At 33.2% G+C, this 27,679-nt stretch overlaps 10 protein-coding genes across 14 annotated transcripts; 7 read left to right on the top strand and 3 right to left on the bottom strand.

The window, feature by feature from the left end:
- Window positions 1-407: 407 nt before the first annotated feature.
- LOC117164877 (ATPase family gene 2 protein homolog A) lies at window positions 408-3,481 on the top strand. Of its 2 annotated transcripts, XM_033348286.2 has the most exons (6): window positions 408-540; window positions 815-1,011; window positions 1,075-1,260; window positions 1,327-2,723; window positions 2,803-3,066; window positions 3,138-3,481. In XM_033348286.2, exons 1-6 carry the CDS (start codon window positions 521-523, stop codon window positions 3,465-3,467), a joined length of 2,394 nt encoding a protein of 797 aa, XP_033204177.1. In that variant the 5' UTR covers window positions 408-520; the 3' UTR covers window positions 3,468-3,481. The 2 variants fall into 2 exon arrangements, with proteins under 2 accessions (XP_033204177.1, XP_033204178.1); XM_033348287.2 differs by lacking the exon at window positions 408-540 and having other exon boundaries at window positions 872-1,011; window positions 1,080-1,260.
- A 30-nt stretch (window positions 3,482-3,511) lies between these two features.
- On the top strand, window positions 3,512-4,294 carry LOC117164842 (uncharacterized). Its single transcript, XM_033348226.2, has 2 exons — window positions 3,512-3,701; window positions 3,760-4,294. Exons 1-2 carry the CDS (start codon window positions 3,637-3,639, stop codon window positions 4,124-4,126), a joined length of 432 nt encoding a protein of 143 aa, XP_033204117.2. The 5' UTR covers window positions 3,512-3,636; the 3' UTR covers window positions 4,127-4,294.
- Window positions 4,295-5,026: 732 nt separating this feature from the next.
- Window positions 5,027-6,836, top strand: LOC117164882 (nucleolus and neural progenitor protein). Its single transcript, XM_033348295.2, has 5 exons — window positions 5,027-5,168; window positions 5,294-5,717; window positions 5,791-5,961; window positions 6,035-6,246; window positions 6,329-6,836. The coding sequence occupies exons 1-5, from the start codon at window positions 5,093-5,095 to the stop codon at window positions 6,760-6,762; spliced, it is 1,317 nt and encodes a 438-aa protein (XP_033204186.2). The 5' UTR covers window positions 5,027-5,092; the 3' UTR covers window positions 6,763-6,836.
- A 79-nt stretch (window positions 6,837-6,915) lies between these two features.
- On the bottom strand, window positions 6,916-8,306 carry LOC117164892 (trissin). The gene is made up of 3 exons (XM_033348310.2): window positions 8,166-8,306; window positions 7,913-7,965; window positions 6,916-7,318 (listed from the first exon to the last, which is right to left on the bottom strand). The coding sequence occupies exons 2-3, from the start codon at window positions 7,944-7,946 to the stop codon at window positions 7,119-7,121; spliced, it is 234 nt and encodes a 77-aa protein (XP_033204201.1). The 5' UTR covers window positions 7,947-7,965; window positions 8,166-8,306; the 3' UTR covers window positions 6,916-7,118.
- Window positions 8,307-8,436: 130 nt separating this feature from the next.
- LOC117164888 (uncharacterized) lies at window positions 8,437-9,667 on the bottom strand. The gene is made up of 5 exons (XM_033348303.2): window positions 9,559-9,667; window positions 9,294-9,458; window positions 9,021-9,206; window positions 8,655-8,945; window positions 8,437-8,575 (listed from the first exon to the last, which is right to left on the bottom strand). Exons 1-5 carry the CDS (start codon window positions 9,620-9,622, stop codon window positions 8,484-8,486), a joined length of 798 nt encoding a protein of 265 aa, XP_033204194.1. The 5' UTR covers window positions 9,623-9,667; the 3' UTR covers window positions 8,437-8,483.
- A 339-nt stretch (window positions 9,668-10,006) lies between these two features.
- LOC117164887 (uncharacterized) lies at window positions 10,007-11,705 on the top strand. Of its 2 annotated transcripts, none has more exons than XM_033348301.2 (4): window positions 10,007-10,416; window positions 10,539-11,159; window positions 11,266-11,407; window positions 11,530-11,705. In XM_033348301.2, the coding sequence occupies exons 1-4, from the start codon at window positions 10,326-10,328 to the stop codon at window positions 11,564-11,566; spliced, it is 891 nt and encodes a 296-aa protein (XP_033204192.2). In that variant the 5' UTR covers window positions 10,007-10,325; the 3' UTR covers window positions 11,567-11,705. The 2 variants fall into 2 exon arrangements, with proteins under 2 accessions (XP_033204192.2, XP_033204191.2); XM_033348300.2 differs by having other exon boundaries at window positions 10,015-10,416; window positions 11,266-11,453.
- On the bottom strand, window positions 11,447-12,890 carry mRpL4 (mitochondrial ribosomal protein L4). The gene is made up of 3 exons (XM_033348299.2): window positions 12,447-12,890; window positions 11,957-12,365; window positions 11,447-11,886 (listed from the first exon to the last, which is right to left on the bottom strand). Exons 1-3 carry the CDS (start codon window positions 12,873-12,875, stop codon window positions 11,741-11,743), a joined length of 984 nt encoding a protein of 327 aa, XP_033204190.1. The 5' UTR covers window positions 12,876-12,890; the 3' UTR covers window positions 11,447-11,740.
- Window positions 12,872-13,910, top strand: LOC117164889 (DNA replication complex GINS protein PSF1). Of its 2 annotated transcripts, none has more exons than XM_076620595.1 (4): window positions 12,872-12,975; window positions 13,205-13,269; window positions 13,338-13,644; window positions 13,716-13,910. In XM_076620595.1, exons 2-4 carry the CDS (start codon window positions 13,235-13,237, stop codon window positions 13,857-13,859), a joined length of 486 nt encoding a protein of 161 aa, XP_076476710.1. In that variant the 5' UTR covers window positions 12,872-12,975; window positions 13,205-13,234; the 3' UTR covers window positions 13,860-13,910. The 2 variants fall into 2 exon arrangements, with proteins under 2 accessions (XP_076476710.1, XP_033204195.2); XM_033348304.2 differs by having other exon boundaries at window positions 12,887-13,125.
- Window positions 13,911-16,162: 2,252 nt separating this feature from the next.
- Window positions 16,163-24,050, top strand: LOC117164883 (NF-kappa-B inhibitor cactus). The gene is made up of 3 exons (XM_033348297.2): window positions 16,163-17,509; window positions 18,723-19,075; window positions 21,484-24,050. The coding sequence occupies exons 1-3, from the start codon at window positions 17,058-17,060 to the stop codon at window positions 21,879-21,881; spliced, it is 1,203 nt and encodes a 400-aa protein (XP_033204188.1). The 5' UTR covers window positions 16,163-17,057; the 3' UTR covers window positions 21,882-24,050.
- Window positions 24,051-24,632: 582 nt separating this feature from the next.
- Window positions 24,633-27,455, top strand: Stip1 (Stress-induced phosphoprotein 1). 2 transcript variants are annotated; one of them, XM_076620592.1, is made up of 4 exons: window positions 24,633-24,867; window positions 25,266-25,287; window positions 25,382-26,803; window positions 26,888-27,455. In XM_076620592.1, the coding sequence occupies exons 3-4, from the start codon at window positions 25,413-25,415 to the stop codon at window positions 26,958-26,960; spliced, it is 1,464 nt and encodes a 487-aa protein (XP_076476707.1). In that variant the 5' UTR covers window positions 24,633-24,867; window positions 25,266-25,287; window positions 25,382-25,412; the 3' UTR covers window positions 26,961-27,455. The 2 variants fall into 2 exon arrangements, with proteins under 2 accessions (XP_076476707.1, XP_033204180.1); XM_033348289.2 differs by having other exon boundaries at window positions 24,634-24,867; window positions 25,266-26,803.
- The last annotated feature ends 224 nt before the right edge of the window (window positions 27,456-27,679 follow it).

The following is a 27,679-nucleotide window of genomic DNA, read 5'->3' as shown; positions in this document are numbered from 1 at the left end:
GGAAGCTAAGAGAAGGAAGAATCGTACATCCTTTACCCCGCATATTTTTTTACCATAGGATAGAATTTATTACATTCGATAGAAGAATAAATTTTTACTGATCATGTTTGAAGGTCCTCGTGAACACTTTGTGCAATTTTTTCGAAATTTCTTGTTATTATTTGTCGATTACTAACTTTATCCTTAAGATTACACTATACCAGCTCCTTTAAGTAGGATATTTTTATTTATTTACGGGTTAATTCATGGAATTAAAAAGTATGACCTAACTTTATTTAGCTGCGCTGAAAAAATAATTAAAATCTCTAATGTTAAAGTAATATCTTTCCACTTATAAATGAAATGAATATTTTACATTATATATATCGGAATAATGTCTGTGACGTCATTCAAAATGAATATGTTGTTCGTGTATCATCATTGAATACTTTATTTGTTAACCATTGCTATCATCCACTTATTAGAATTTATGTATATGTATATAGTCTAGGTGTTGCATGCCGAGCAAGGACATGTTATCATGGCGGACGGCATTTCTCTGTAAATATTTCTATGGATTTTTATATTTTTATATTGATTTTGATACTAAAAATTGCAGGTTGAGAATAATCGTGTAAATTTGTACGCATTTTACAAAAACTGCTTTTACTGCATTTGATACAAAGCATTTGTATGTGATTTAGAGGTTATGTTCTCCCACCTGAATACTTATTTAGTACTTTCAATAAAACATGTTTCAAAAGGCTTTGTCAAAAGATAGTAGAGTGGAAACGTTTTATGAATTATGTCCAGCCAATTATTTCTATCGTTTCAGAATGATACCAAAAGGAAAAGAAAGTGGGAGGAAAAGTCTTTCTCCTTGGATGACATGTGAAACATGTCAGAGCATCTTGACACTAAAGGATCTAGAAGTACATAACACTAATTGTCCACCTAATCTTGTAACATGGAATCATAATTTCATTTACGGTGGTATATTATATAGTACCGTAGAAACATATAATCTATCAGGTATATATGCTCTTATATTTACTATTGTTTGAACTACTTTTATATAAGTGTTTCTTTGCATAGAACAGCCAAAAAATATTCATGTAAGAGCATTGGATGATATGGTATTTATATCGCAATCTGCTTTGCAATTATGTGAAATTGCAATAGGGGATTGTGTTCTTGTAATTGCTGGAGAAAGTAAAGTTGTTAAAACTGCTTGGCCAACTAAGGATAAAAGTTTAACAAGTGTTTCGTTAACAAAACATGGTAAAATCTTTTATTGAATCTTCCAAAATCTATATAAAAATTTTTCTACCCATACATTTTTTACAGCAATAGAATTAAATAACCTCCGAGGTTATGTTAAAATCGAAAAATTAAATTCTTCTGTCGATATTGCCAAGGAATTTGTAATCTGTAGTGTTGGGAAACATATATTGCCAGAAGCAACCATGGAACTTAACATAATACTTAAGAATCATAATGAGCAAAAAGTATTTACTATAGGTAATAAATTCAGTGTGCCTTTTTATGGCAAGAAATTAATTTATAAGATTGTCAAAGTTATATCAGATGACTGTGAAAATGTTAAATTATCTGAACGGTTTAAACAATTGAGCATAACAGATGAAACACGTAATACCAAATTGTATAAAGCACTGTACAACACAAAATGGACGATTTTAAATGAAGAGCAAGAAAAAAAAAAAGAAGAAAATAAAAAATCTAAATTTAAAATACAAGATATTGGAGGATATGATAACGTAATAGAAGATATCAAAGATGTTCTTGATATTGGTCTTGGTCTGTACCAAAGTATTGGAAACTTTTACATTAGTAAAGGAATATTATTATATGGCACCTCTGGTGTTGGCAAATCTGCTATCGCCAATGCCTTGATATCGCAATATGATGTTAATTCTACCACTATTTACAGTTCAGATATTTATAGCAAATCTTCAGGCGAAACAGAAAAAAAATTGCAAGATATTTTCACGGAAGCTAAAGATAAAGCTCCAAGCATTATTCTAATAGAAGAAATTGATAGTTTATGCCCTAAAAGGAGTACTTCAAGTACAGATCATGAAAGAAGAATACTTTCACAATTGACTGCACTCTTTGATGGAATACAAAATGCAAATGATAATGTAGTAATACTTGCCACAACTTCGAAATTGGATCTTGTAGATAATTCTCTTAGAAGACCTGGTAGAATAGACAAAGAATTCGAAATTCATGTACCTACTACCAATATGCGCGCAGAAATATTTAAAAAAATGTTATCAAAAATACCGAACACTTTATCCTTAGAAGATATACAAAATATCGCTTTTGTTACTCATGGATTTGTCGGCGCCGATTTATATGGTTTATGTTCCCAAGCAGTTCTGAATGCTGTAAAATGTCAACAGAAAACTAACACTGATCTTTCGTTAAAAGTAACGATATCAAACTTTGAACATGCTTTAACTGTCACAAAGCCGTCAGCTATGAAAGAAGTTTTAATAGAAGTACCGAACATCCAATGGTCGGATATAGGAGGTCAAAAAGACCTAAAATTAAAATTAAAACAAGCTGTTGAGTGGCCACTGCGCCATCCCGAAGTGTTTCTCAGGATGGGTATAACTCCACCTAAAGGTGTTTTAATGTTTGGTCCACCAGGTTGTTCTAAAACAATGATTGCAAAAGCTCTTGCAACAGAAAGTAAAGTAAATTTTTTAAACATAAAGGTTAGGCATACTAAAGTTCAATTTAAAACTTTTCCAATCAAAAAAAAAAAAAAAGAGATAAAAAATACAATGTTTTCAGGGACCAGAATTATTCTCAAAGTGGGTCGGTGAATCCGAAAAAGCCGTAAGAGAGATATTTCGAAAAGCAAGACAAGTATCACCTTCAATAGTATTTATTGATGAAATTGATGCACTAGGAAGTGAAAGAGGTTCTTCGTCAAGCGCCGGAAGCAACGTGCAAGAGCGAGTTCTAGCACAATTATTAACAGAACTGGATGGAGTTACTGCGTTAGGCAGCGTTACTTTAGTGGCAGCAACTAACCGACCCGATAAAATTGATAAAGTTAGTTACATTTTAGAAAACAGCTATATTTATCAAAGATGTTTATTAATTAAAATGTTGCTTTTTCACAGGCACTTCTTCGTCCTGGTCGTTTAGATAGGATAATATACGTGGCATTACCTGATTATGAAGCCAGACAAGAGATTTTCGATATAAAATTAAGAAATATGCCAATCGCCGAAGATGTACATATTCAAGATCTAGTTGATCTTACAGAAGGATATTCTGGAGCAGAAATCCAAGCAATTTGTCACGAAGCTGCTATGAAAGCACTTGAAGAAGATTTAAATGCTACTATAATCACTAAAGAGCATTTTAAAGCAGCATTGGCAATAATTACTCCACGAACACCAGCGTCGTTAATAAATTTATATAATGAATATATGAATAAAATACATTAACTATAAACAATTTACTTTCACGTAATAATTGAATTTGTCTATATTTACAAAGATTATTAATCGTCTATCAACACCTTTCTATTATTTTAATACCAAACTTCAGACTTTTATTTTAATAAGATTAATAAAATTTGTAGTCGTGTAATTGCAAATTACATTGCCGAGTCAAATGTCGGTAATGACAAAATGTGAACGACCTTATGGGAAAAACGATTTAAAACAGATGATCGAAAGGTATGATCGAAAGGGTGAAGCATTTTATCATTTGATGAATGCTTAAATATTGTTTTAGTTGCGGTTGCTGTCCACCAATGGATCCACAATGCCCACCTTGTTCTATATCGTACCCGCCTCAACCTGTTTGCTGCTATGCGTGTCCTACTCCACCATGCAAATTGGAATCAAAACCTAATTGTTGTCCACCTATGCCAGTCACCTGCATGCCATGTCCGCCTCGACCTTCACTCTTACCTTGCGTCCCACGCCCTTTCGTTTGTCCACCCTGCACAGGTCACCCGTGTATTACCTGTGCACCTATACCTAAACCAGTCCCAGCTCCTTATGAAGCCGGTCCTGTTTTCAGGGCACCTGTTATTACTGGTGGATTATTTTACGTTGGAACAATCAGGTGTTATCCGTGTTTATCATATGCTTGTTGAACCATATCTCGCCTATTTTACACCCCAATCCCAATCGGTCCTTCGAATATAATTACCTCACGAATAAAGTATTTATTGTTCAGTGTTAATGATGTTTGATCTGAACTTTGTATTGTATATAAATATTAGTATACATTTCATATATAAATAAATATAAAACAAATGTTATTATAACAATATTCAGCCCCTTCGCTCAAGATAATCGCGGTATTCAATTAGTTTTTAGAATTAATAAATCTTTACTAATTTTTAAATTTACAAGTGATTTATGATGGATAAAAAAATATGTGATCTCTGTCCACTAGATCATTTTAATAGAATCGGTTGCATAGTAACGACATGTAACTGGCCTTTATTAAATATTGTTCAACAAAGAACTAATCAACCATATTTACGAAAATTAGAACCAATAAAAGGTGTCAGGTAGGAATTTAATAGCAATTTATTGAATCTGAACATAATAGAGATTTCATACATAATGTAATACATTCATTACTTGCGCCTTTATTAATGTATTTTAATTGTGTATTGGAGATTTAAACAACCTGCAAATTCGCCACAACGTCACGGGTCATGGACAAATTTAATGTACCGTCCTATTGTGCAAGGAGGTTTCAGATATCGTGGTGTATATAAATTACTTCCTCTTGATCTTCCACCAAGTTCTCCTGTATTGTCTCGACCTACCCCTGTTCCACCTACAGATTTTCGAGGAATAACAGTATATTGTTGTCGATAGCATTGGCTACATGCGTATACATGTATTCGCACGAATATATATTACATTTATGTAAATTTGAGCGTATATGCTTCATTTCAATTTACACACTATAAATTATAAGGCATTAATAAAAATAAATAAAATGTATTAGCGCGTTCTTTGTATTACATGAGTAAGAAGTGAGGTTATGTTCTTATTTTATAATTAGTACTAAAAATCAATTATATTTAAAATAATTAATCAGCATGGAAGCAATATGGAATCGCATGCAATTAGAACGTCCTCCCAATGCAACTTGTCGTATCGAACGTCATAAATTTGGTAAGTTTAATTCTGCTTGTAAATAAAACAATAAAAAATGTGATATAAATTTTTTATACGAAAGGCGAATAATCTTCCATTTAATAAATAAGTACATGATATTTTTTTATTTTTGTCACTATTAGATGCATCTGCATTTCTATTAACACTGGACAAAATTATAAAAGATATAACTTCTCAAGAATTATTGCACAAAGAAGCAGCAATTTTAAGCAGATTAATTTATCGTATGAAAAGAAAATTTCGAAATGACAAAGGTGTCAAATCAATGTCTAAAATAAATAAAGTTTTGCTCAAATATTTGTCATTATCGCTTGAAAAGGAATATGAAAATTTGAAGAGCTACGTTGGAATAGATGAAAAATATATTACATTATCTAGTAAACAAATGGTAGAATATGTTTTGGTTAAAACACAAGGTTTTGCAAAACTTATATTACGTTTGGAACAGGTCTCTAAACATGCTGCATATTTTCTTAAATGTAGAATAAATTTAGGTCATGCCTGGTCTACTGCTATCATTGCATTTGCTGTCGTTAGTAGAATATGGTATGTTATTTTTGTATTACATAGTGTAAATCTATAAACTATAGCTATGGAGTATTGGTATATTTTGCTACAGGATTTTGTCAAGGTATCTAGTTAAGAAAGCATGTACATGGTATAATGACTTATACCAATACCTATACTCTTTTGAATTTGTTGGATTACCTTGGCTACCCAAAGACTACGAACTTACAAATGATTTAAAATCATGGCTATCAGTACCATGGATAGATAACCCTATCTCAAGGCATGTAAAAGAAAATAAATATAATAAATTATTATATAAAACTGTTATAGTTAAAAAATTTGTATTTATATAGCATTCCCAGCAATTACGGATTAAAGAATACAATGTTTAAATTAATTACCCCACGTGAATATGATTCAGATGAAGATCTGGATTGTGATATACAAGATTACAACAAAGAAACAAAATCTGAAAATACATTTTCATGGGTTGAAAATAAAAATGCTATACATGTTTCAGTTCCAAGTGAGATAAAAAATGGTGTCTCTAATGATGATGCAGGAGGTATAAAAGCAAATTTACGAATCATATAATAAAAAGAAATATTATTTATATATAATATATTTATAAAATTTATTTCTTGTAGAAATTGTAGATCGTCATACTTTTAATTTAAAATATATTCAAAATACATCAATAGCTGATAGAAATAAAATATTCACAAAAATCGGAGAAACAAAAGAAAATACGGCATATATTAAGGGCAGTAATCGAGAATCTTATTTCGATGATGTAAGAGACGAATTTGTAACCAAAAAGAAGAAGAAAAATTCCGAAAAAAATTTAATGGTAAAAAATACCTCAAAAGGATTAATTACTTTCGATGCTGTGAATAATATATCAGATTTAATGATACTTCTAAACAAAGAATCGTATCCTGGTTTGGATAAATTAAAATGGAATATGATTAGAAATAAAAGCAAAAGATTATTAGACAAGTTGGAAATTTGTTCTGATGGAAGTAAGCAGTCAATTCCATTAAAAAAAATAATGAAACGTATAAAAAATTGGATTGCTTAAATACAGTGTATGTGAATATATGTAAATATCGAATGTAAAAATAATATAAAAATAAATATTATATTTTTTATGAAGGGAGTTTTTCATTATCTTTTATTTTCCTAACATGCTTTAAAAATGGTCTAAAAAAAAATAAAAAATAATAACGGTGTATTTAAAGTGTTCGATATATTTAATTTATTGCACTTGATAACGTAAGAAAATTATGGTACATTAAATATTCTTATTTAGAACAACGGCATTGCAAAATAAAAATATTTATAACAATAATTAAAGTAATTATCCCTGAGTACATAACGTTTTTCTTGTTTCGATGAAGCATACCGGCATAGAAGTACAAAATATATGACAAATAATCAGTACATGTCGATATTCGGATACAACCAATTCGTATACAACTGTGGTCTCATCCTCCATTTTAATCCAAGATCAAATTGTCTTTTCTTCATATTGTTGAAGCAACAAGCACGAAATTGTCGTGTTCCACATTTCTCGGCGCATTCTCTGCCACACTGTTCGCAAGATAAAGTTTCTCCAAAGACCCATAATGCGCATACTATATTGCAAAAAATATGTTTTTCTTATTTATATTTATATATACATTTTATTTTATTCTAACTAAAAGAATTTGCCGAAAACCGAGTTAGCAATATTTAAAGCACTATTAAAAAATTATTTGTTTAAAAAAGTATAAAGGAACGTATTTGATGCATTTATGTATGTTACGAAAAAGGTGTACGATCATCAATGAATGTTAAGCAAGTAATTACAAGTTATTGCATCTATATAGGGCATAAGCTAATGCATATTTCGACTAGAGTTCCTTCTTCTTCTTCTTCTCCTTTTTTCCGGTTTACATTATATAAAGAAAAAATATTAAAAAAATTGACTGTACTTATGTTTTATCTTCTTTAATGAGAAGTACAGCAATAAATGCAATAACATCGTAACAACTGCTTTAAGTGGTGCGCTGTATAATGATGTTATCAGCTTCAAGCGGAAATTATATTATAATCTCTAATCCGATTTATTTTAAATCTGTTTTAGGATATTCGAGCAAAGTAACTATTTCATCAATTTCAGAATACTTCCACTTATAATAAATATTAAAAAAATACATTTTCTATTATGAGAAGTAAATATGACTTACCTATGAAAAATAGTGCCACATAAGTGCAGTTCATTTTCTGGTTCGATAATTCACTGTCAAATAAAATAATAACTGTAGTTATTATATCGTCTATCATGTTATACACTTTCTGTTAAATTCAAATAAAAAAGAATTATAAAAAAAATGATAGAACAGTACACGTATAACACTGCAAATTTATGTCGAATCAATTTTTCTTATCTAAATTTAAACAACACGACTTGAAATGCCAATTTTGAAGATGCCAACTTACGAATCCTTTGTGGATGAGCGCTGAACGGCAAGTGATAATCTTTCCGAGGACCGCTGGTTGAAGATATATCTCCCCACCAACTCCTGTTTCCGCCTTAATCCTTAACGCACACGCAATTGCATTTTCTGTCTTGACATGATATTTAGAGAGATTTCTGATTTGAAATTTTGCTATAATAAGAATTCGCTTTGTACGAATATAGATCTATCAGAACTAATTACTTTATAATCCTAAAAAGATTGTGAAGAATTTGGTAATAACATAAATACATCAAGTTTCATACATAGAAGTCTTAAGCTCTTTGTCTTATACATTTATTTACTTTAATAATATGTAAACTATGTAGATGATGAGGATAACGTCACCAATTTTATAGCTTGACGCGTTACTAATCTGTGATAACATTTGAACTGAAAATAGAAAAAGGTAGTTAGATGCATATGTTCATTTTCTTTTTAGTTTATATGCCTATATTGGAACGAATCGAACTAGGATAATAAACGATTCTTTCTCTGCGTTTATAATCCGTGTGTGGTATAGAAATTTCACACTCTAATAGCAATGGTTCCAAAGGATTTTTTACGATTGCACTGCGTGTTGCAAAAAGGATGTTTTTATATTTTATTGCTTCTACAGTTTTATCATAATAATTATTGACTTCAGTTCCTTCTATGTAAATTTTTAGTATCGGTCGCGGCTGTGCTCCGTTTGCTACGCATGTTAGATTCAAATGACTTTTATTGAAAGAAGAAACATGAATGGACAGATTAGTTTCTGGCACTGTAATACAATATTAAGTAATAGTGTTATATGTCACATAAATTATTCGATTATTATTTACAATCACAGAGTTACCATAAATAATCATTTTTGTTCCTTTCGTGTCCTCTTCCTGGAAGGTGCTAATCATACAAGTATACTCTCCGCTCATTTCGATCATGGCCATTTTCAAATGTATTATAGATTGTGAATTAGAATGTCTTAAATTTTGTTCAGGATATTCAGCAAATCCATCTATCACTCCTATATCCTGAGGTGGCACTATAGTTGGGTTACAATAAAAAGAAAAAACATCATATATCGAACAGGGTCGCTCGACTCAAAAAGTTCAATTATGTTTAGTATTACTTGGCGGTATCCATTGATAGATTTGGTCTTTGTTATGGTACCATTTTATTACAAGACCGTTCTCGTCTTTAGTGACATTGTAAATGCAGGAAAGATCGATTGGTCCAGTTCCATTACGCACTACGTGCGGAACGTTCAATGTATAAATTTTTGAGGCGCATATATCTGGGAAGCAATCATAGTCATAATTGTTCTAATACACTTCGAATCTATTAATCATAGTGAAAAATAACTTTTAATGCATACGATTAAAGGAGAGGATTACCTGTAAAGCGGCTTTTTACCACTGCTGTGGCAAGCAGAAAAACGATATATGCTACCGACGACATTTTCTACGAAGATTAGTTTTCAGACTGATGAACAATTAAACATGCTCCGTTAATCTTAAATCAAGCGCAGGTGAAAGGTTCTGCGCAGTTACCGATTATATTGTTTATAGAATAAATATCTTTGGAATATTTTGTAGCGAAAGAAACAAATTTATATGTAAGAGAAACGCTTGATCATGTTATTTATTTCTTTCAATATTTACAATGATTAATATTTATCATTCTTTTTCTTATAAATTTGTTTGATTTCCTGATCTACTATAGTACATTCCAGCCACTCTTTAAATTTCTCCGGACGCTCCTCTTAGTTTATACTTCTCCCAAGAGATGGCGATTGAAATTCTGTTAAATTTCAATTGGAAGCCTCTAGCGCTTCTATAGAGTGCTCACTCACTTAGGATTTTGTGCTTATAAAATATTGTATGTAAATAATAACAGTGTGTTAAAAAATTAAATACATGAATTTTGTATTTCTCAATGAAAACATTAAAACGTTTAAATAGTAAAATGATTTTTCAATATTTTGAGTCAGTCTATCTTAAATAAACATTCGTATGACCCTCTAAACGATTATAGATAATATATGGTGAGTGAAATCACCGACTTCAACGTTTCTATTATTTGAATAGCGAGTATGAAAACAAACAGTCACAATTTTTATTGCTAACGTTTATTGTTAAAAATCAATATTATTTTATCAATTATGAATGATGACCCAAGAGAAGTACTTGTTCTTCTTAATTCTTTGGGCTTTGTTGGAATTACAGCACAACAACTTAAAGCATTTATGAAAGGTAATATTATTGATATCTTTTTTTTGTATTTTATAATAGTTAATATTTAAATATTTTATGCACATTGTAACTAGCATTGTTGCATACTGATTCTAATTCATATTCCTTTTTCTTGGTACAAGATTTAAAGTTGTATAGGAAAATAAAAGATCGTGAAAGACAGCAAAAAAGGGAAGAAATTAAGAGAAAAATAATAGATAAGCAAAAAAATATGATTCAAGAAATTCTTACAGAACAAAAGACAGAGTTTCATTCAGTTGAAAATACTATATCCACTAATTCTTCTAATTCTTATTTTGATGACACCATTGTAAAGGTAATAGTGACAAAGTTATCAAGTGACAAAGAAAATGAAAATCCTACAAATTTTGAAGAAAACTATACAAATGTAGGTCACAAAGTGAATATTATACAGTCAAAATCCAAATCCATGAGAACAGAAGATCATTGCAATGTTAAATCTATTGTTATGCCATGTAATAATATAGAGGTAGATAATAAATCTTGTTTAAAAAGTAAAAATAAATATGAGGGGTGTTTGAAAAAAGATTTCCATATAGAAACACAAAGTACAACAAAAATACAAGATGATAAAATACAGATTCAAGAAAAATCAACACCTTTGCAATCAGTACGTCCTATGAGTGCACCAAACATTTTAGACCATCAGCAAGGATATATTGGAAGCAGCCACACAAAAAGTACATCATCTACAAAAAATACTCATTCTGGAACAAAATCATGTAAGCTTCTAACATGTATCATATTGTAAATATGAACATAAATATAACATAAATACAATTAAATTACAACATATAAATACAATTTTACTTTTTTATTTCAATATAGTTATTAGACCATGGAGATTGCAACCAGACATCCAAAAAAGTAAAAATGTTAAAAAGACAGATCCAGTTTTACTTTATCAAAAGTATCAACAGGAATGGAAACAAATGTCTTTTCCTGGGGAAGCTAAACATGCAAGCATAAGGTGGGCCATTCGTGAAAAAATGTTAGGTGAAGATCCTCATCCAGCAGTAAGGGTCTTTATTTTTATATAATTATAATTCGGTATTATATTTTTCTTAATATCATTGACATTTGTCCTTGCAGCCTCTTCCTAAAAAGTCAACTAGTATGCCAACATTAAGAAAGAAGTGACCTTTATTCAACTAGGGATGAAAATTTTGTTTTGATATAAATAAGCTTAAAACTGATATTGATAATAATATTGAATTGTTATAAGAAATTAATGACAGTTACAGAAAATAAATGCAATTTGAAAAGAAGTAGATTGATATTTCATGCTTTTATTTTTTAATTTCTATTGCTGACTAAGTCTAAACTTCGCCATTAATTTATGATAATCTGGCCTATGTAAATGGTACAATATTTTGTCTTCAATTAAACGTGCAGCTCTTTCAGTAAGAATTAAAGTATTATGTTTTAACATACTGTAGACATTCAGGCCTGGAAAATAAATTTATAATGAAGGTGATATAAATTAAATAACATCAAAATCTATTAATATATAACTTACCATATACAGGCATTAAATTTACATGCTTTATTGTGTCAGTTGCTTCTGAGATGTTTTCAGGCATAATATCATCAGTATCAACAAACAACACAGAAGGTCCCCAATGTCGCTCTTCTATTAGTTGTTCAATATATGATGGTTTATTGGATGGAATTTCCAAATCCTTAACAATATACAAATCATCTTGAGCTAATTTAACAGACAATGTAGATGTAAGTCCAGCAACTCGGGTATAAAAGGGAAGCATGTAAAAATGAGTTGTAGGAGATCTAGGTCCATGTACTACACCACCACCTCTCCATAATGGGGAACGTATACTTGAATGACGGGAACGACCTAATCCCTTTTGTGGCCATGGTTTCTTGCCACCACCTCTTACTTCTGAACGTACTTTTGTATGTGCATAACACTAAAATGAAAAATTAATTTACCCATCTTGTCATTCTTGATTTAAGACTAATAGGGGTAATTAATGAGATGTAATAATTACCACAAAGCGATACATTCTTTGCCAGCGTATGTTTTCATGAATTATATCTATCCTAGGAGATGCTCCATAAATGTCGGGATGTAGAAAAACAAGTCCTAACTTTTGTCTTTCAACGGTATCCAAATTTTCTAGCCATACCTCGCGCGGTCTTTGGTAAAAATAATTTTCATCTTCATAACTTCTTTTGGAAATGATTGGATGGATTTTTTCCGTGATAGCCTTTGTACAATATGTTACTTGTTGCGAATATGCTTGTAACTTTGTGATAACATTTCTAAGCGATAACATTTCAATAAAAGAGTTTTTTGTTATTGCATCTAAACACAGTTTATTATTATAAAAATAACCTAAATGTTTTCGATAATGTTTAATTTGACGTGAGATGTCGCTAGACTCAAAGATTTTGTAGATGTCACTACCATTTAACATGAATGGCTTAGTTTATGTAGGAACTGGTCATTTTTAAATGTAGTCATTATTAGAGTCAGTCGGTAGTACTGTACTCAACAGCTGATGTTCAAAAAATTTGGTACTTATTATTATCAGTAGTATATATATTTTTATAGTAGTATATAGTAGTTATATATATTTTTAACTATATTTTTAAAATATGTATGGAAGAAAAGGCTTTAAGCTTATTTCAGAACTAGATTTATATTCTGATATATTACCATTCAATGTAGGTTGTATGATAAAATAATGTTATGATGATATTAGAGATAATTAAGTAATGATCTAAAAAAATGATTTATTTATAGGAGGTACTTGTTAAAGAAGTTTTACAGGAGATGCAATGTCTCTATGATGCAAATGTAGCAGATAGGTTTGTATAAGGTATAACAATGTAAAAATTAAAACGTAGAAAAAGCTTATTATTGAATAAACTTTCAGCAATGCCATTAGGAATGATGATAATATGGCATTATTGCCATCAGTACAGTTGAGACATACAGCATTAAAAAGAAATAAAAGATGTGTCTTAGCATACATATATAACAGAATGAGAAAACTAAGAGAATTACGATGGGAATTAGGGAGCATTCTACCACCAGAAATAAATTCCAATTTATTAAATGCTGAAATTCAATGGTTTCAGTCATATAATAAGTCTTTAGCTAAATACATGAGATCTTTAGGAGAAGACCATGGGTTTAATCTAACAACAAATATGGTACCTCCAAAAACTCCTTATGTAGAGGTATATATAAAATAGATACTCAAACTCTGTTCTAATAACAGCTAAATGTACAAAATGAAATATTATTTCAGGTCAAATGCGTAGAGGATTTTGGAAGATTGGAATTAGATGATGGCCAAGTTATTTTGCTAAAAAAAAATACATATCATTTGCTACCAAGATCTGTTTGTGAACCATTGATACGACAAGGAATTCTTGAACATAAGAGTACATGATATTATTATTTTTATATTCTGTTAAAATAAAAATTATATTCATAAAAAAAATACTTTGTTTATCAGACCCAAATTTTATTGAAATATATATATTTATGAAGTATTTAAAACACTTAAATCTTAATTTTATATAGAAGAAAGTGCATGATTTATTTTTATTCAAAATTGCGTTTAAAAAATTTATGAGCCCGTATATTCATGTTTACTTTCATTAGGAATTTCCCGTGTAAACTTAAATTCCGTATAACAGCGCGCAGTTGATTCAAACAGTTGGAAGCTTGTCTGCATGCGCTGCATTGCGCCTTGTGCTCAAGTACGTTACTTTGTTTGTCTCTATCATAAGATTTAATCTATTTTTAACCTAATCTTATACATAGAATAATATATGTAACTACGGATTCTTCCCTATTGACAAAAGACGATGCAAGCAATTCATTTGAAATCGATCAAGTCTACTAACGTGATCTTCATTTGTTGCACTTGCGACTTGACATCTTCAAACGGGTAAGTGATCACTTAAGAAATATATAGTCACTTTTTCCGATAAATTATTTGTATTTTGTTTAAACCTGCTTATAATTTTTATTCGAAAATAATTTAAATATCTGACAAGCAGATTATTGTATAAATAATACTTTTCAATATAACATATAAAAAATTTACAGAGCTGATTCGTAAAAGATATAATATGTTTTATTTTTATTTCTATCGTAACAAGGATACAATAAAATGACCTAATACTTTATCCGCTTCAACTTTGAGTCATCGTATTTCTTTAGACTTTGAACACTTAAAACATCATTAATATGTTTAACCTTGTAGAATACAAGTAATTAAGTGATGCTATTGTTCTTTAAAAAACTTGTTTACCATTGAGGACTTTCCTAGACTTTATAGATGAAAATAAAATCGACATCAGAAAACAAATCGTGTGAACGCACTTGATACATATACAATGTACAAAAAGTGAATTCAAAGTGCGATAGCTAAGTTATTGATAATGAATGGTGTATCTATCGATGAATTTTTCAGATGAATTCGTGAACAATGCAGATATAATGTGTATGTATACGTACTGAGCTTATCACAGTTAGGTTTTTCCCAGATAGCTTTCGCACCGAATTCTCATTCATCGTTACTATAAAAAAGTTTGGTCACATCTTTTTTCACACAAGGTCAGTGACAAATTTTTATCAATAAATCACACATTATCAGGTCGATAAGGAAAAATTTATATAATTGCACAAACAGAAATAGTATTCATGAAAAATACTCTATTTATTATTAACCAACGATTACATAAAATTATATAATTCGTTGTCATTGGTCTACAGGTTAAGTCTATCATTTACAAATGCTTTAACAACCTTCATCAATCCACAGTGGCCTTTCACTCTCATTTATGTAGTACATTAATAGTAGCTATTGTTTCCGAAATAAGAAAGTACATATTATGACAGCAGTCTGGGATTATCGGTGTACTAGCGATTTGTGTAACGGACGATAAAAAATACGATTTCCCTTTGTTTTAAGGTCGAGTGTTAGTAACCATCTTTGGGGAAAACCGTATTTAAACTCCCATGAACAGGACCGAGATTCACTTTTAAAGCGCATCGTACCAACGTGTCTTCTAGCTATATTACTTTGTAATCCGTAGTATTTGAAATTATTTGTAAACATCGGTAAATCTTCTAAGTCGGAAATACCGATGGAATTTCCAGCGAGTGTGCATCATATGGATTGACAATTCAAAAAGAAAGTAGAACGGTGAAATCTGCATGTTCCTACAGAAACATATACATATACGTTTGACATGCTCGTTCACAATAACTTAACGCTTTCCCGTCACTCCTTAAGTACTTAATAAAATTTGGTTTGAATTTATCGATAATTCAAATGCGAAATAAAGATTTAAGCCATAGTTCATTAGATTCTTCATTCTCAGTTAGCAAACGGATACCTGTCTTTCTACTTCGTAAAAATTAATAAAGGTAAAGAAACGAATGTCAAGTAGATAAATTACGACCAGGTAAATGACTGTAAAAAGAGAAAATGCGCGTTCGTATGCAATGTTACACGATGTCGAAAAATTTGTTCTGCGCCCGATCAGATACTGTAGTAAACTTTAGCATTGAATCTGCTTTTCTTTTAGATCGTTTTGTACATTACATGAAAAGTAATTTCATAAATAATAATTGATAATTTATTTAGAAATACTCCTATGATATATGTTCGGATATATCGGAAGATAAAGATTTGCTTAATGGAATGAAATAATCCATCAAACTACTTCCGTGTAAAATTGCGAAATTATTTGCGGTAAATAAGGTGGGATTTCTTTTATGGAGTTTCCGACTCCGCTTTCTTTTTCTAAACTGGTTATCTAAAGAATGCCAAGTTAAATTGAGTACACAGTGTATACGCGTAGCTGGCCCTGCCAGAGGATGATGGGTTTTCCCACCCCTACCTTTCCCCTTTGAGAGCTCACAAACCGCTGATACCGCCAGAGGTTCCACTGTGTGAAGCGGCCATCGTGGAAGTTACTCAGCGCGTCACCTAACGTTACACGATTAGTTGGTTTCCAGACAGCGCGTTGAGTGGAGTTTCGATACAATTACAAATTTGCACGGTTATCAAGTATATATTATTTTGTTTTCTTTCTCTACAGTTCTCCGTCAGAAACATAAACTTTTATTCAACAGACCTAACCTTTCCTTTGAAACCGTCTTCCTCACTAATACGTGAAATTTTCTGATGAACGCGAAATTATCGTGGAACGACGTGCACTAGCCACCGTTATTTACGAACACACAGTCAAAACGAGAATGCGACGACAACGAGAAACCGAATACACGTAAAGAAGCCAGCTGTTCGAGGCGAACGACAATCGAATGATTGCTCGAATAAACGGAGCAGTGGCGTCGCTTGCGAACGAACGAAACAGAGACGAATGTATTCTTGTTCAGAGAAGGAAGGACAATCGAACGAAATCGTAATAGTCGATTAAAGCATCCGCACGGAAAGCTACATAAATTCGCCGTGTCAAGATTTTAGAGAAGTATACATAGTGGTGTATACACAGTGCGTCGCTCTGTGTGTCTGTGTATATGTGTATACAAGTCGCATGATAGTTTTCCTTCAGGCAAAGCGGGAAATAAGTAGATTTTCGGCCGCGGATTGAATATTGATATCGAAAAGATGTGGCATTCGCCGAGAACGACACCGATGGAGAACAATGTTCCAGAAAACGAACAACAACAAAAGTGCGAAGATCAACGTAATTCGAGCCACGCCGATTCCGGATTTCTCTCCAGTGGCAATCTCCAGATCAGTTCGGAGCTGTGCGACTACGAATTGAATGCTGCAACAACCGCACCCGTCGCCCCGGAACCAATGAGAGCAGATAGCGGCGTGGATCTTGGCTTAAGCGAAAGCTTGAGCCAGCTTACATTGAAACAAGTTACATTAAATCCTCTGGCAAGCGGCAAGGTTCAGGTTGAACCTACCGTCGAATTGACTCCGGTAATCTCCGAGAAACTCGAGCAAGAAGATGCTTCAACGTTGCGACACGATCTACCTCAATCTCTTGACAAACCGCTCAATAAGGAACCTTGGCAGCTCTACTATACTCAGGACGACGATGGTGACACGTAAGTAATCTAGATATTATGTATTTCTCCTTTTCAAAACAAGTTTGACCTAGTTTTAACGATATATAAATTCCGATTAAGTTGGCACGTGTCGTGTCATGTGCGTCACAAGTAGAATCGTAAGACGTCATGTTTCTGAAATTTCTGATATGACTAACGAGATCGTTAGCGAGCAAAATAAAGTGATAGTTAATTTCACGTATATATATGCAGATCGGCGCATGCTCCGTTTCGAAGCAACCTGTAGCCCGCGTTACTTTCAAGAGTTTTAAGTGACATTATTGTTTTCGAGCGTATCGGTCGATGTTACAATAATAATAACGTATTCCGTTCAATGGATGTTTTTCATTGTATGATGAAACAATGACTTGATTTACATATAACCTGTTTCCTTGTATCGATTAACACGTAGGAAGTGTTGTTTTATATAATACACGTAATACATATGTATAGTCCCATAAAGAAAGCATCGTAGATGTTAAGAATTTTAAACAAAACAAATAAAAAAGATAATTGTACCATCGTTCCGTTTAAATGATATGACAAATGGTATTTTAAGATAAATGCCTTTATCAAGTACAGCTGTTGTTTTTCTGATCATACGAGAAATATGTTAATCGAAGCAAATATTGTTACGCGTCATCGTATGCACGTAGATCGGCCGATCGTCTCATGCGCTTTTCGCAAGGCGAAGCACATTGATCAATTAAATTATTGCAATCGCGAGATACACGTCCAAGAGATCCTTTCAAATTGTGATACGTCAAGGAGAGTACAGGGCGACAGGGGACGATAGCACCAATGCCTTTCAGGGATAACTTCCGGGGAACTTCAAACAATTATATACAAATTTTTTTTTTACGCCATTTTCCTCTCTTCGTATTATAATGTGTAATACGAGTTATACAATTAGAAAATTCTATCAAAACGTTGCACGCGTCGTCATTGAATGACGAAACATTGACCTTTGCACAGAGAAAATAAACTGTGAAACAAACTCTGAAATGAGGAAAAGAAATTATAGTGGCGCTTCGAGGTCGAAGCCTACTCGCGTAAATACGTACATTATCTCCACCAATGACCGATGTAATATCGCGATTACCCATTGCAGAGCGAAAAATTGCAACACATTCTTTTTCATCTTTATGCAAACGTCTTTCCTTAAAGCCATTAGTAATCATTTATTTTTTTTCTCTCTCTCTCTCTCACACAGGCTACTTCATATGGCCATAGTGCAAGGCTTTCTGGAAGCTGCGTTCAGCTTGATAAGAATGGCGCCACATGCCTGCCTTTTAAATATCCTGAACGATGACTGCCAGTCGCCCCTGCATCTGGCCGTATTGACACGACAACCGAGGATTGTTAGGCGGCTTATTTTGGCAGGTGCAAACCCGACATTGAGGAACTTTAGCGGAAACACAGCCCTTCATTTGGCGTGTGCTACCGGGGATCTTGCCTCCGCGAAAGCCCTTACCGATCCGTTAACACTTGTTGAAAGGAATTACCTACGCCAAGCAAAGGAAATACCTGCCCTGCCACAAAACCTAGAACAGAGGAATTACGATGGTAACTAGTAAATTCATACCTTTCATTTTTTCATATTCTCCATTTCACTTTGCTTACTCAAACATTTCTCAATGAATTAACATTTGTTTGTTTATTCTGCTTAAATCTCATCAGCGACAACATTTTATGAATAACTGAATAGAATAGCAACACAAAGTAGTTTTAGTACATTCGTTAAATCCTTGAACATTTGACGATGATGTATGACACAAAAAACACCGAGGATAAAGCCTGTTCTTATTAATGGACAATAAAAAGAGACCCATGGAATAAGATGTTTTGTCAAGGAGGCAGGAAACGCGCGTGACACGGGTTTAGTATCGCTCGCGGAAAGGACAAACGAAGCATCTCGGAAAATCCTAACAACTTTTACCGCATGAAACAACAGTCATTGGCATCGCACGCGCGCGCGCCGCACACGGGGAACAATTCTGTAACCACGATTATGCGCGGGTTTCCCATGATTTCATCGAGAATCGAGAATGATCCGTTATTCCGTTTATTTCGTTCGGAAATTCCATGAAGTTAAGTATAATCCCATTATTGACGATTCATGATATTTTTGAGAAAAGTGATCAATGCCACTCGTCACTTTCAAACAGATAATATTTTTCGAGACATTTCCAAGTAACAATCGCGTTATTCGTAATTCCAAAGTAGCTTCCTTTTCAGTGACTATTCAAACGAGAATTCGAGCCACAGCTAAATGTGCTACGGATGCTTCGAAGAAAAGTTTAGTCAGAAATCTTTTCCACTATGCCTTTTGTATCCGTTGTCTATGCATCTTTCACAGACTCCAGTGTAATTACATTTACAAGATTTCCTTTTGCTATGCTAATTTGATATATCCGTGGTTTTACGTTAAATATTTCAAATTGCGATGCCTGAATAATCGAACGTTGAACGTTAGCTCTTTTACAAAGCTCCGGAATTCCCACATAACGTCATCCATATACTCCATTCTAGGCTTATAAAATGGATGTACACATGGAATGGCAAGCTGTTGGCGTAACGGCTGATTTTGGACCATGACGAAATAAATTAAGCTACGCTTTTGCTATGGATTTTTGATCTAATCGCAAGCTCGCGTGTCTGTTACTTGATTCTTACGTTGCGTCGTACGTACATACCGGTGACGTACGACGTGCTTTACGTCTTATCGATTTGTCAAGAAAAACGTAAACATTCGCGTGTGTAATTTTATCGAAGCGAACGAAAAAGCACATGCTCGAATAACTAGGCTTAAATTAGAAAGACATACGGCCTTTCGTGATACGTATGATTCAATAGTGGAGCAGAAACGTTAGGGGTTCAAGTGTAGTCGCGGTGATTCGGTCGATGAGACGCGCCTAGAGAATTTCACGGATGAAGCAATTAGGTAGGGGAAGAAGAAAGTGAGGAGAAAAGAGTGTTGCGGTATTAAGCTCGGAATACACGCGACGGAATTTTGGCGCGTCGTCTGTGCGTGCGTGCACGCGCGTTACATCACGCGCGGCGCGCGATGAGACAGAAAGCTCGAAGCAGATGTTTTTGATATTTAAAAATACCTGCGCGACTATTTGCGTGTCGTGATATTCTTGCCTCGGTTCGACTCGATTCGACTTGGGAAACCCCACAATGGCGTGGAAATCGGTGGACACGTATATGCTTTCACCCTTGAACGTTTTCGTCGGAGAGAACGAAACGAGGAAGGAAAAAGAAATTTAACGATTCTTTCGTTGCTCTTGATTCTCTATTTTTAGGGAATAAAAACTGAAGAAATATCCGATGAAAATTTAATCTCCTTGCTTAAGAGGATCATCCATAATAAAGAGCAAATCGATAATTGCCAATACAATATCGTTTAAGTGTATCGAGAAATTTCGAAATACATAAATAATCTATTTCTTTATGTACTTCTAACGCAATTGCGTTTCGCGCATCGTGCATCGATACGTCTCGATAAGAATAGAAACATAAATATTTGCGCGGTAGAGATCAGCTCTCTGAAGCTCCCTGTTGCGAGGCGAGTTCAGCTGCAACAAAATTAGTAATTATATTCCGCCAATGTACATGCTGCCGATGGTAACAAGGGAGGTTAATTTTAGCAGTTACTTTGATCGGTACGAACCTAGTTTGGACCGCGGGACGCCAGCCAAACCTCCGACGACAATGATTCACCACGTCTTCCTAGTTCTATCTATATCTTGTAGAAGCATGTGACTCGGTCGCATCGTTATGAAAAGTACGCGTTTCCACCCTCGTTAAAGACGCACGAACGTGTATTGACATAAATGATCTTTTTTTAATCGTAGAACAATGCCTCAAACAAAGTATTCATTCATACGTTATCATACGTTAATAATTCATGTATAAATCATATGTTAATCGTTCAATATTTTATGTAGATGTTATACTTTGCGTTTCAGGAGAAATGTGTTTGCACATAGCCGCCTCATCGGGTCAAGTAGAGTTGGTACGGCTTCTGCTACGCCTCGGAGCGGATCTTGAAGCCAGAGAAGCATTGGCGGGGAGAACAGCTCTTCACCTCGCTGTGGAGAATGGGTGTCGGTCAGTGATCGCGTTCCTCCTTCAGGAGTGCAAGCCTTGCTTGGATACGCAAACCTACGCAGGGCTCACTGCATATCAGGTAGCTCTGTGCTACGATATTCAACTCGCAAGGGAATTAGTAAGACTGGGCGCAACACCGGAACCGCTTCCAGAGTCAGATTCCGACAACAATGATGAAGACGAAAGCTCTGCAGCTAATAATTATTTACCCGCGATCGTGCGACTTCGACAAAACGTGGTCGGTGTCAAAGTATAGAAATATTTACCGATACGTTGATCAGATCAACAATTCGGCTTGTTGTACGATGGATTATTTAATTGATTATAATATCATCGAGAAATCATTACCGACGATGTCTTGACAAATGGTCGTGACGATGCATCACGATACGGGTACATAGGGTAGACAGAGATAGTTTGAACTCCGACAAGTGCAAGTATTAATCACATCAAATCGAATATGTTTTATTTGCTTAAAGCTAATTAGCAAAATCAATGTGAAACGTATTGTAAAGACGATGAAAACGAAAGAATACACGAGGTAACGAAGGACGAGCAAATACATAAATATGTCTAATGCTAATGTCTAGTGCTTCAGTAAGAAGCAACTACTATACTTCGGTAACGAGAGAAACGATAATGTTCGAAACAAATAGAATCGTTGCAATATAGATAATCGACTGCAAAGGATTTACATTTACGCTTAGGAGATCATAGGATCTCGTCCTGTAAATATAGAAGAAAGTATCAGACTTTTTTATTCGAATAGTGTGAGAATGTAGCAGTGACATCCGTACGTTTGGAAGCGACTTAAAATAAGAATCTACGCTGATATAAAAAAGTAGAAAAAGTAATATGTAACAGAACACTCGTAATTTCATTGCTCATTTTAAGGTGTACATACACATAATTTATATTAGATAAAGAGACCGAAATAACACTTATAAATAGGACTATTTATCAAAGAACGTATCAAAGCTCTACTGAGCTTTATTTCGCCAGAATACTTCGGTATTTTACTGTGAATGTTTAACGTGTATTAATTTCCTCGTTCCCCCTCTCCCTATTGTTGTATATAGTCAAGTTTTGTTAGTATCGTAAATATGTTGTTTTTACGGTATCAGCAGTAAAAGAAGGATAACATTAACGTTGTTACATAACGATGATAATTATTTTTTAGTAATAAAAAGTCTTAGAAAATGTATCATAGATTTTAGAATTTCTTTTGCCGATAAATACGAATAGCGAATGATTGTTAACAAGCATTAGCAAACATATAAGATTCGATTTTGATTATTAGGCAATAAATACAAAAAATACAATATGAAAGCTCAAAGAAGGATGAAATGTTATAGCTAATTTTGCAAAAGCCGGCGTAAAAATATGGAGCAAAGACCGGCTGTTGGTTATTTCGAGTTCGTAATGTGTAATGGTCTAGGCATTCTAAGAAGTCTGGAGACTTATTCCTTTTTGGGGGAGTTCGGTCTGCGAAGTGCACAGGTTCCGGGATATATTTGGCTCTTGGAAAAGAAAGGATTCTACTAATCGTCTACTAATTTTTTGGCTGTAAGTAGTAATTCATTTATATTATGTTCTATTTACATTAAAAATATAATAATCTGAATCTTCTATCTTTACAAAGTATGTATGTATTATGTTCCTTGTAATGTAACAAAAAATATTCTGAATTCTATGATAAAATATCCGAGTGCGAAATATAATTCTAGAGATAATTTTACGGTTATCGAACTGCTTACGAACGAAAAAATGCAACACGACAAATATCTGGGATTCCCCAGTTACTCCAGTTTGCTGATGGAAATACCAGGTTCTGTGGCAACGAAAGTAATGTCAGATCAAGCAACCTTGGACACTAAACATTTTACCACACAAAGTTGTTCGTACTAATCGTACTTAAAATGCACCTACGTTCGTGAATCATTATAATATATGCACATATATGTCCTTTTTTATTTAATACGCTTCCATGTTCGGATTCTACGATTAACTTGTATCGTAAATCTGAGCGTCCTTAGACTGTAATATTGGAACCATTTTTTAGTGAAATGTATATAATACATTTGTAATGTAATGTATGTAGTATCGGGCCTAAGAAACATCGAGTTAACTATAGACAATGTCGCGAGAGCCGAGGCGCTGTCGGCTCCATCAATTATCGGTCCTTCAAATAAATAGTTTCGCCGAAAAGGCCTACGTGACCCTGGCTACGAGCGTCCGCGGAACACGTGTGCAGTGGGCCTAGCAAAAGACAAAGAATGCTACAACGGCCAGAGAGTCAGTTGAGAAGCAGAGTGTGAGTTGAGCGGACACAAAGTGTGAATCGACGTGCGACGATATTATAGTCGGTCCTTTTGTTATTGAATATCGCTTATTAAACTAGAATAAACTCTATTTATATTCCTTTTGTTATTGAATATCACTTATTAAACTACACTAAACTTTGAATTTACCATCATTACTTGTCCTTACTCTAAGAATCCATACGTTACTACATGTATATACAAGTTCATACATAAAAATTATAATAATAAACCATACGAAACATGAATTAAAGGCCAAAATTCTGTTAAAGAAAATCTAAATATCTAATTTAGAGACGTAGTTACAATTATGATTGTTTGTGTTTGAGTACATACACATATATATGTATTTATTTAACATATTTTCAAAGATTAAATTATAAATTAGGAAGAAATGTAAATACAGTAATAATGGTTATAGTAATAAAATATGATGAAATATAAATGAAGATATAATATTATGTAATTACACATAGAATATACATATGTGTATAGAGAGATCGCGATAGTAAGACATAATCATATATAAAATGTAATGTACCAACAGTCGACAAAATGTTAATAAATATAATTTATATATGTATACATTGCGAAGCAGAAAATACTTTACAAACGAATATAGTATAATTTGGATTAAATGTGAAACTAGGTTGGCAATCAAGTTGCATATAAAAGAAGGACAGAATGTTTTTCGAAGGTACTAGAAAATTCTAGAATATAATCACAAGAAGGCATTGCGTATAACTAGTTTCTCGACAATTGAGAAGAGGCGCTAGTTGTCCATTTCTGGAGCTTTCTGAAAATCTGCGCCGGCTCGAGTGTACTTCACGAGTCATCACGTATCTTCGTGAGCATAAAAGAACGAGTTCCGAAAAATAGAACGAAAGTATTACTGTTCTAAAGTCAAGCGTTATGGACCAGGTAAACATTCTTGCCACGTTGATTACTATCACGCATTCCTTAAGGTTAAAAAGTTGCTAATTTGAAAGGCACTGTATTTATCCATGATGCTGTTAATTGAACACGCTTTGTTTTAAGAATTGTCTTATTCCTTGCTTGTCGCGCTATTTTCTCGTACATTCTATTAGATTACTACAAAAGATATCAATTCTTGTTTCTTTTTATTTAATTTTTTGTTTTGATATGATCGTTTATATACAAAATTGAACATTTTTTATGCTCGTTAAATAAACGATATTTTTCGCTTCCAAGTTAACATTGTTATAACTCTCTAGAAAGGACGTTTCGATCTTTTGTTACTGCTTGTTTCCTTGAGATTCCAATTTAATGATACCAAATTATTAAATTTAAATTTGCAGGCATATGTACTAAAACAGAAAGGTAATGCTGCTTTACAACAAGGAAGATATGAAGCGGCTATTAAACATTATACAGAAGCAATTGCCTTAGATGAAAATAATCATGTTTTATATAGTAATAGATCTGCAGCACATGCTAAAGCAGGAATGTACTACCAAGCTGTGGAAGATGCTGAGAAAACTATAAGTTTAAAGCCTGACTGGGGAAAAGGATATTCACGTATGGGCACTGCATTGGCTTATTTAGGTAAATTAGATGCATCTATCAAAGCATATGAAACTGGCCTGCAACATGACCCTGACAATGCCCAACTACAAAGTGGTTTGGCTGATGTGAAAGCTCAACAATTAATGCTGTCAAATCCCTTCGATAAACCAGATGTATTTGAGAAGCTTGCAAACGATCCCAGAACCAAAGGCCTTTTATCAGATCCAGAATATTTAAAAATTCTAGATACTCTCAAAAATAATTCAGGGTCTGCTGTTGAGATGGTAACAGACAAACGGGTACTTCTGACTCTTGGTGTATTAATGAATTTGGATGTTGGCATAGAACTAGAAACTAACTCATCTCAGCAATCAGAACCTCCGAAACCTAAACAAGAATCGCCTAAGCCTCAGAAGAAAGAAGAAGAAGATTGTGATACACCTCAGAAGCTTGCACAGCGTGAAAAGCAATTAGGCAATGATGCTTACAAACAAAAGAAGTTTGAACCAGCTCTTCAACACTATAACAAAGCAGTCGAATTAGATCCTACAGAAATTATTTACTTACTAAACATAGCAGCAGTATATTTTGAACAAAAAGAGTATGATAAATGTATCGCTCAATGTGAAAAGGCCATTGAAGTTGGAAGAGAAAATAGAGCAGACTTCAAGTTAATAGCTAAAGCATTCACTAGAATTGGACATGCATACAAAAAGATGGAAAATTGGAAACAAGCTAAAGTGTATTATGAGAAATCTATGTCAGAACATAGAACACCCGAAATTAAAACTCTTCTTTCGGATATTGATAAAATCATCAAAGAGGAGGAAAGAAAAGCATATATTGACCCAGTAAAAGCAGAAGAAGAAAAGGAATTTGGAAATGAAAAATACAAAGAGGGTGATTATCCAACAGCTATAAAACATTACTCAGAGGCTATCAAAAGAAATCCAGATGACCCAAAATATTATAGCAACAGAGCTGCCTGTTATACGAAATTAGCAGCGTTCGATCTTGGGTTGAAGGATTGCGAGAAATGTGTTGAAATTGATCCCAAGTTTATCAAAGGATGGATAAGGAAAGGGAAGATATTACAGGGAATGCAACAACAAGGAAAAGCACTTACTGCTTACCAAAAAGCATTGGAATTAGATCCTTCGAATAGCGAGGCATTAGAAGGATATCGCTCATGTGCCGTTTCTGTTAGTTCCAATCCCGAGGAAGTAAGGAAGAGAGCAATGGCAGACCCAGAAGTCCAAAGTATATTACGGGATCCTGCGATGAGACTTATATTAGAGCAGATGCAAAGCGATCCTAGAGCTTTACAAGAGTAAGTATAATCAATCCATTAGATTTATTATATTAGAACAATTTTTTTCATTTTATATTAATATTATAATTTTTCTATTTATAGCCACCTGAAAAATAAAGACGTAGCAGCAAAATTGCAAAAACTTTTGGAGTCGGGTCTCATAGCTATTCACTGAAGATGAAAACATCCGCATTTGTGCATAGCCATGTGCGACATTTTACCGTCGTCCTTTGATATCGAGGAAACAACGCTGTTCATTATATTTTTGTGTATTAGAAATATGTTATTTAATCAAGCAGGTCGCTTAGTGGCGTATGCATTGAATATCTGTGTTCTGAAAAAGCCATTTTAAAGCATACATTTCGTTGCAAGATATTTTTGAGCGAATACAGTGGCCTTCAGCTCATAGACCATTTTTGAGTTGTAAATCTTGTTACAATAGCTGATGCTTTACTATGTCTTACAGAGTGTAACTATGAAAATTGATTTCTTACATAATTATAAGTTTTTACATCTTTTGCATAAAGTTACACTTTCACTCGTAAATCATTAATCTCATCAACCTCAAGTACGCAATATTTTAAATTTGTTACATGTGGTCTAAGTTAAAGGAAATTATTAAACCTAATTAAACTTAATTAGTGTCAATAAAACATTTCCATGCGTTGAACATGTATTTAGATAACATGTATCTATTCCATAAACCAATACAGTTTTGGTCTAAAGTACTAATACTGTAGCGATGATGGAGAATAATAATAGCTATAATTACAACTAATTATAATAATACTTGTATGATTTATTTAGAGTCAAATTCAGTACAATATAAAAGTAAGATAAACAATGTAATTTCAGAATCTGTTTATTACAATATCTTTTGCATCAAAATATACA

This window comes from Bombus vancouverensis, chromosome 8 (assembly GCF_051014615.1).
Source record: "Bombus vancouverensis nearcticus chromosome 8, iyBomVanc1_principal, whole genome shotgun sequence".
NCBI lineage: Eukaryota > Metazoa > Arthropoda > Insecta > Hymenoptera > Apidae > Bombus > Bombus vancouverensis.
Note: the sequence above shows the minus strand (reverse complement) of the source record. Positions and strands in the feature narration are given on the sequence as shown.

Bases quoted from the DNA above. Each gene is read 5' to 3' on its own strand.
- LOC117164877 (XM_033348286.2), top strand. From the start codon at position 521: ATGGCGGACGGCATTTCTCT. The intron at 1,261-1,326 runs GTAAAATCTTTT...CATTTTTTACAG, and splicing joins TGTTTCGTTAACAAAACATG to CAATAGAATTAAATAACCTC. The intron at 3,067-3,137 runs GTTAGTTACATT...GCTTTTTCACAG, and splicing joins GACCCGATAAAATTGATAAA to GCACTTCTTCGTCCTGGTCG.
- LOC117164842 (XM_033348226.2), top strand. From the start codon at position 3,637: ATGTCGGTAATGACAAAATGTGAACGACCTTATGGGAAAAACGATTTA. The intron at 3,702-3,759 runs GTATGATCGAAA...ATATTGTTTTAG, and splicing joins TTAAAACAGATGATCGAAAG to TTGCGGTTGCTGTCCACCAA.
- LOC117164882 (XM_033348295.2), top strand. From the start codon at position 5,093: ATGGAAGCAATATGGAATCGCATGCAATTAGAACGTCCTCCCAATGCA. The intron at 5,169-5,293 runs GTAAGTTTAATT...TGTCACTATTAG, and splicing joins TATCGAACGTCATAAATTTG to ATGCATCTGCATTTCTATTA. The intron at 5,718-5,790 runs GTATGTTATTTT...ATTTTGCTACAG, and splicing joins GCTGTCGTTAGTAGAATATG to GATTTTGTCAAGGTATCTAG.
- LOC117164892 (XM_033348310.2), bottom strand. From the start codon at position 7,946: ATGAACTGCACTTATGTGGCACTATTTTTCATAG. The intron at 7,319-7,912 runs GTAAGTCATATT...TTTGCAATATAG, and splicing joins TGTGGCACTATTTTTCATAG to TATGCGCATTATGGGTCTTT.
- LOC117164888 (XM_033348303.2), bottom strand. From the start codon at position 9,622: ATGTCGTCGGTAGCATATATCGTTTTTCTGCTTGCCACAGCAGTGGTA. The intron at 9,459-9,558 runs GTAATCCTCTCC...ATTGCTTCCCAG, and splicing joins GGTAAAAAGCCGCTTTACAG to ATATATGCGCCTCAAAAATT. The intron at 8,946-9,020 runs GTAACTCTGTGA...ATTGTATTACAG, and splicing joins AACAAAAATGATTATTTATG to TGCCAGAAACTAATCTGTCC.
- LOC117164887 (XM_033348300.2), top strand. From the start codon at position 10,326: ATGAATGATGACCCAAGAGAAGTACTTGTTCTTCTTAATTCTTTGGGC. The intron at 10,417-10,538 runs GTAATATTATTG...TCTTGGTACAAG, and splicing joins ACTTAAAGCATTTATGAAAG to ATTTAAAGTTGTATAGGAAA. The intron at 11,160-11,265 runs GTAAGCTTCTAA...ATTTCAATATAG, and splicing joins TCATTCTGGAACAAAATCAT to TTATTAGACCATGGAGATTG.
- mRpL4 (XM_033348299.2), bottom strand. From the start codon at position 12,875: ATGTTAAATGGTAGTGACATCTACAAAATCTTTGAGTCTAGCGACATC. The intron at 12,366-12,446 runs GTAATTATTACA...TTTTCATTTTAG, and splicing joins AAAGAATGTATCGCTTTGTG to TGTTATGCACATACAAAAGT. The intron at 11,887-11,956 runs GTAAGTTATATA...TTTATTTTCCAG, and splicing joins AAATTTAATGCCTGTATATG to GCCTGAATGTCTACAGTATG.
- LOC117164889 (XM_033348304.2), top strand. From the start codon at position 13,057: ATGTATGGAAGAAAAGGCTTTAAGCTTATTTCAGAACTAGATTTATAT. The intron at 13,126-13,204 runs GTAGGTTGTATG...ATTTATTTATAG, and splicing joins CTGATATATTACCATTCAAT to GAGGTACTTGTTAAAGAAGT. The intron at 13,270-13,337 runs GTTTGTATAAGG...ATAAACTTTCAG, and splicing joins GATGCAAATGTAGCAGATAG to CAATGCCATTAGGAATGATG.
- LOC117164883 (XM_033348297.2), top strand. From the start codon at position 17,058: ATGTGGCATTCGCCGAGAACGACACCGATGGAGAACAATGTTCCAGAA. The intron at 17,510-18,722 runs GTAAGTAATCTA...TCTCTCACACAG, and splicing joins CAGGACGACGATGGTGACAC to GCTACTTCATATGGCCATAG. The intron at 19,076-21,483 runs GTAACTAGTAAA...TTTGCGTTTCAG, and splicing joins AGAACAGAGGAATTACGATG to GAGAAATGTGTTTGCACATA.
- Stip1 (XM_033348289.2), top strand. The intron at 26,804-26,887 runs GTAAGTATAATC...TTCTATTTATAG, and splicing joins GATCCTAGAGCTTTACAAGA to CCACCTGAAAAATAAAGACG.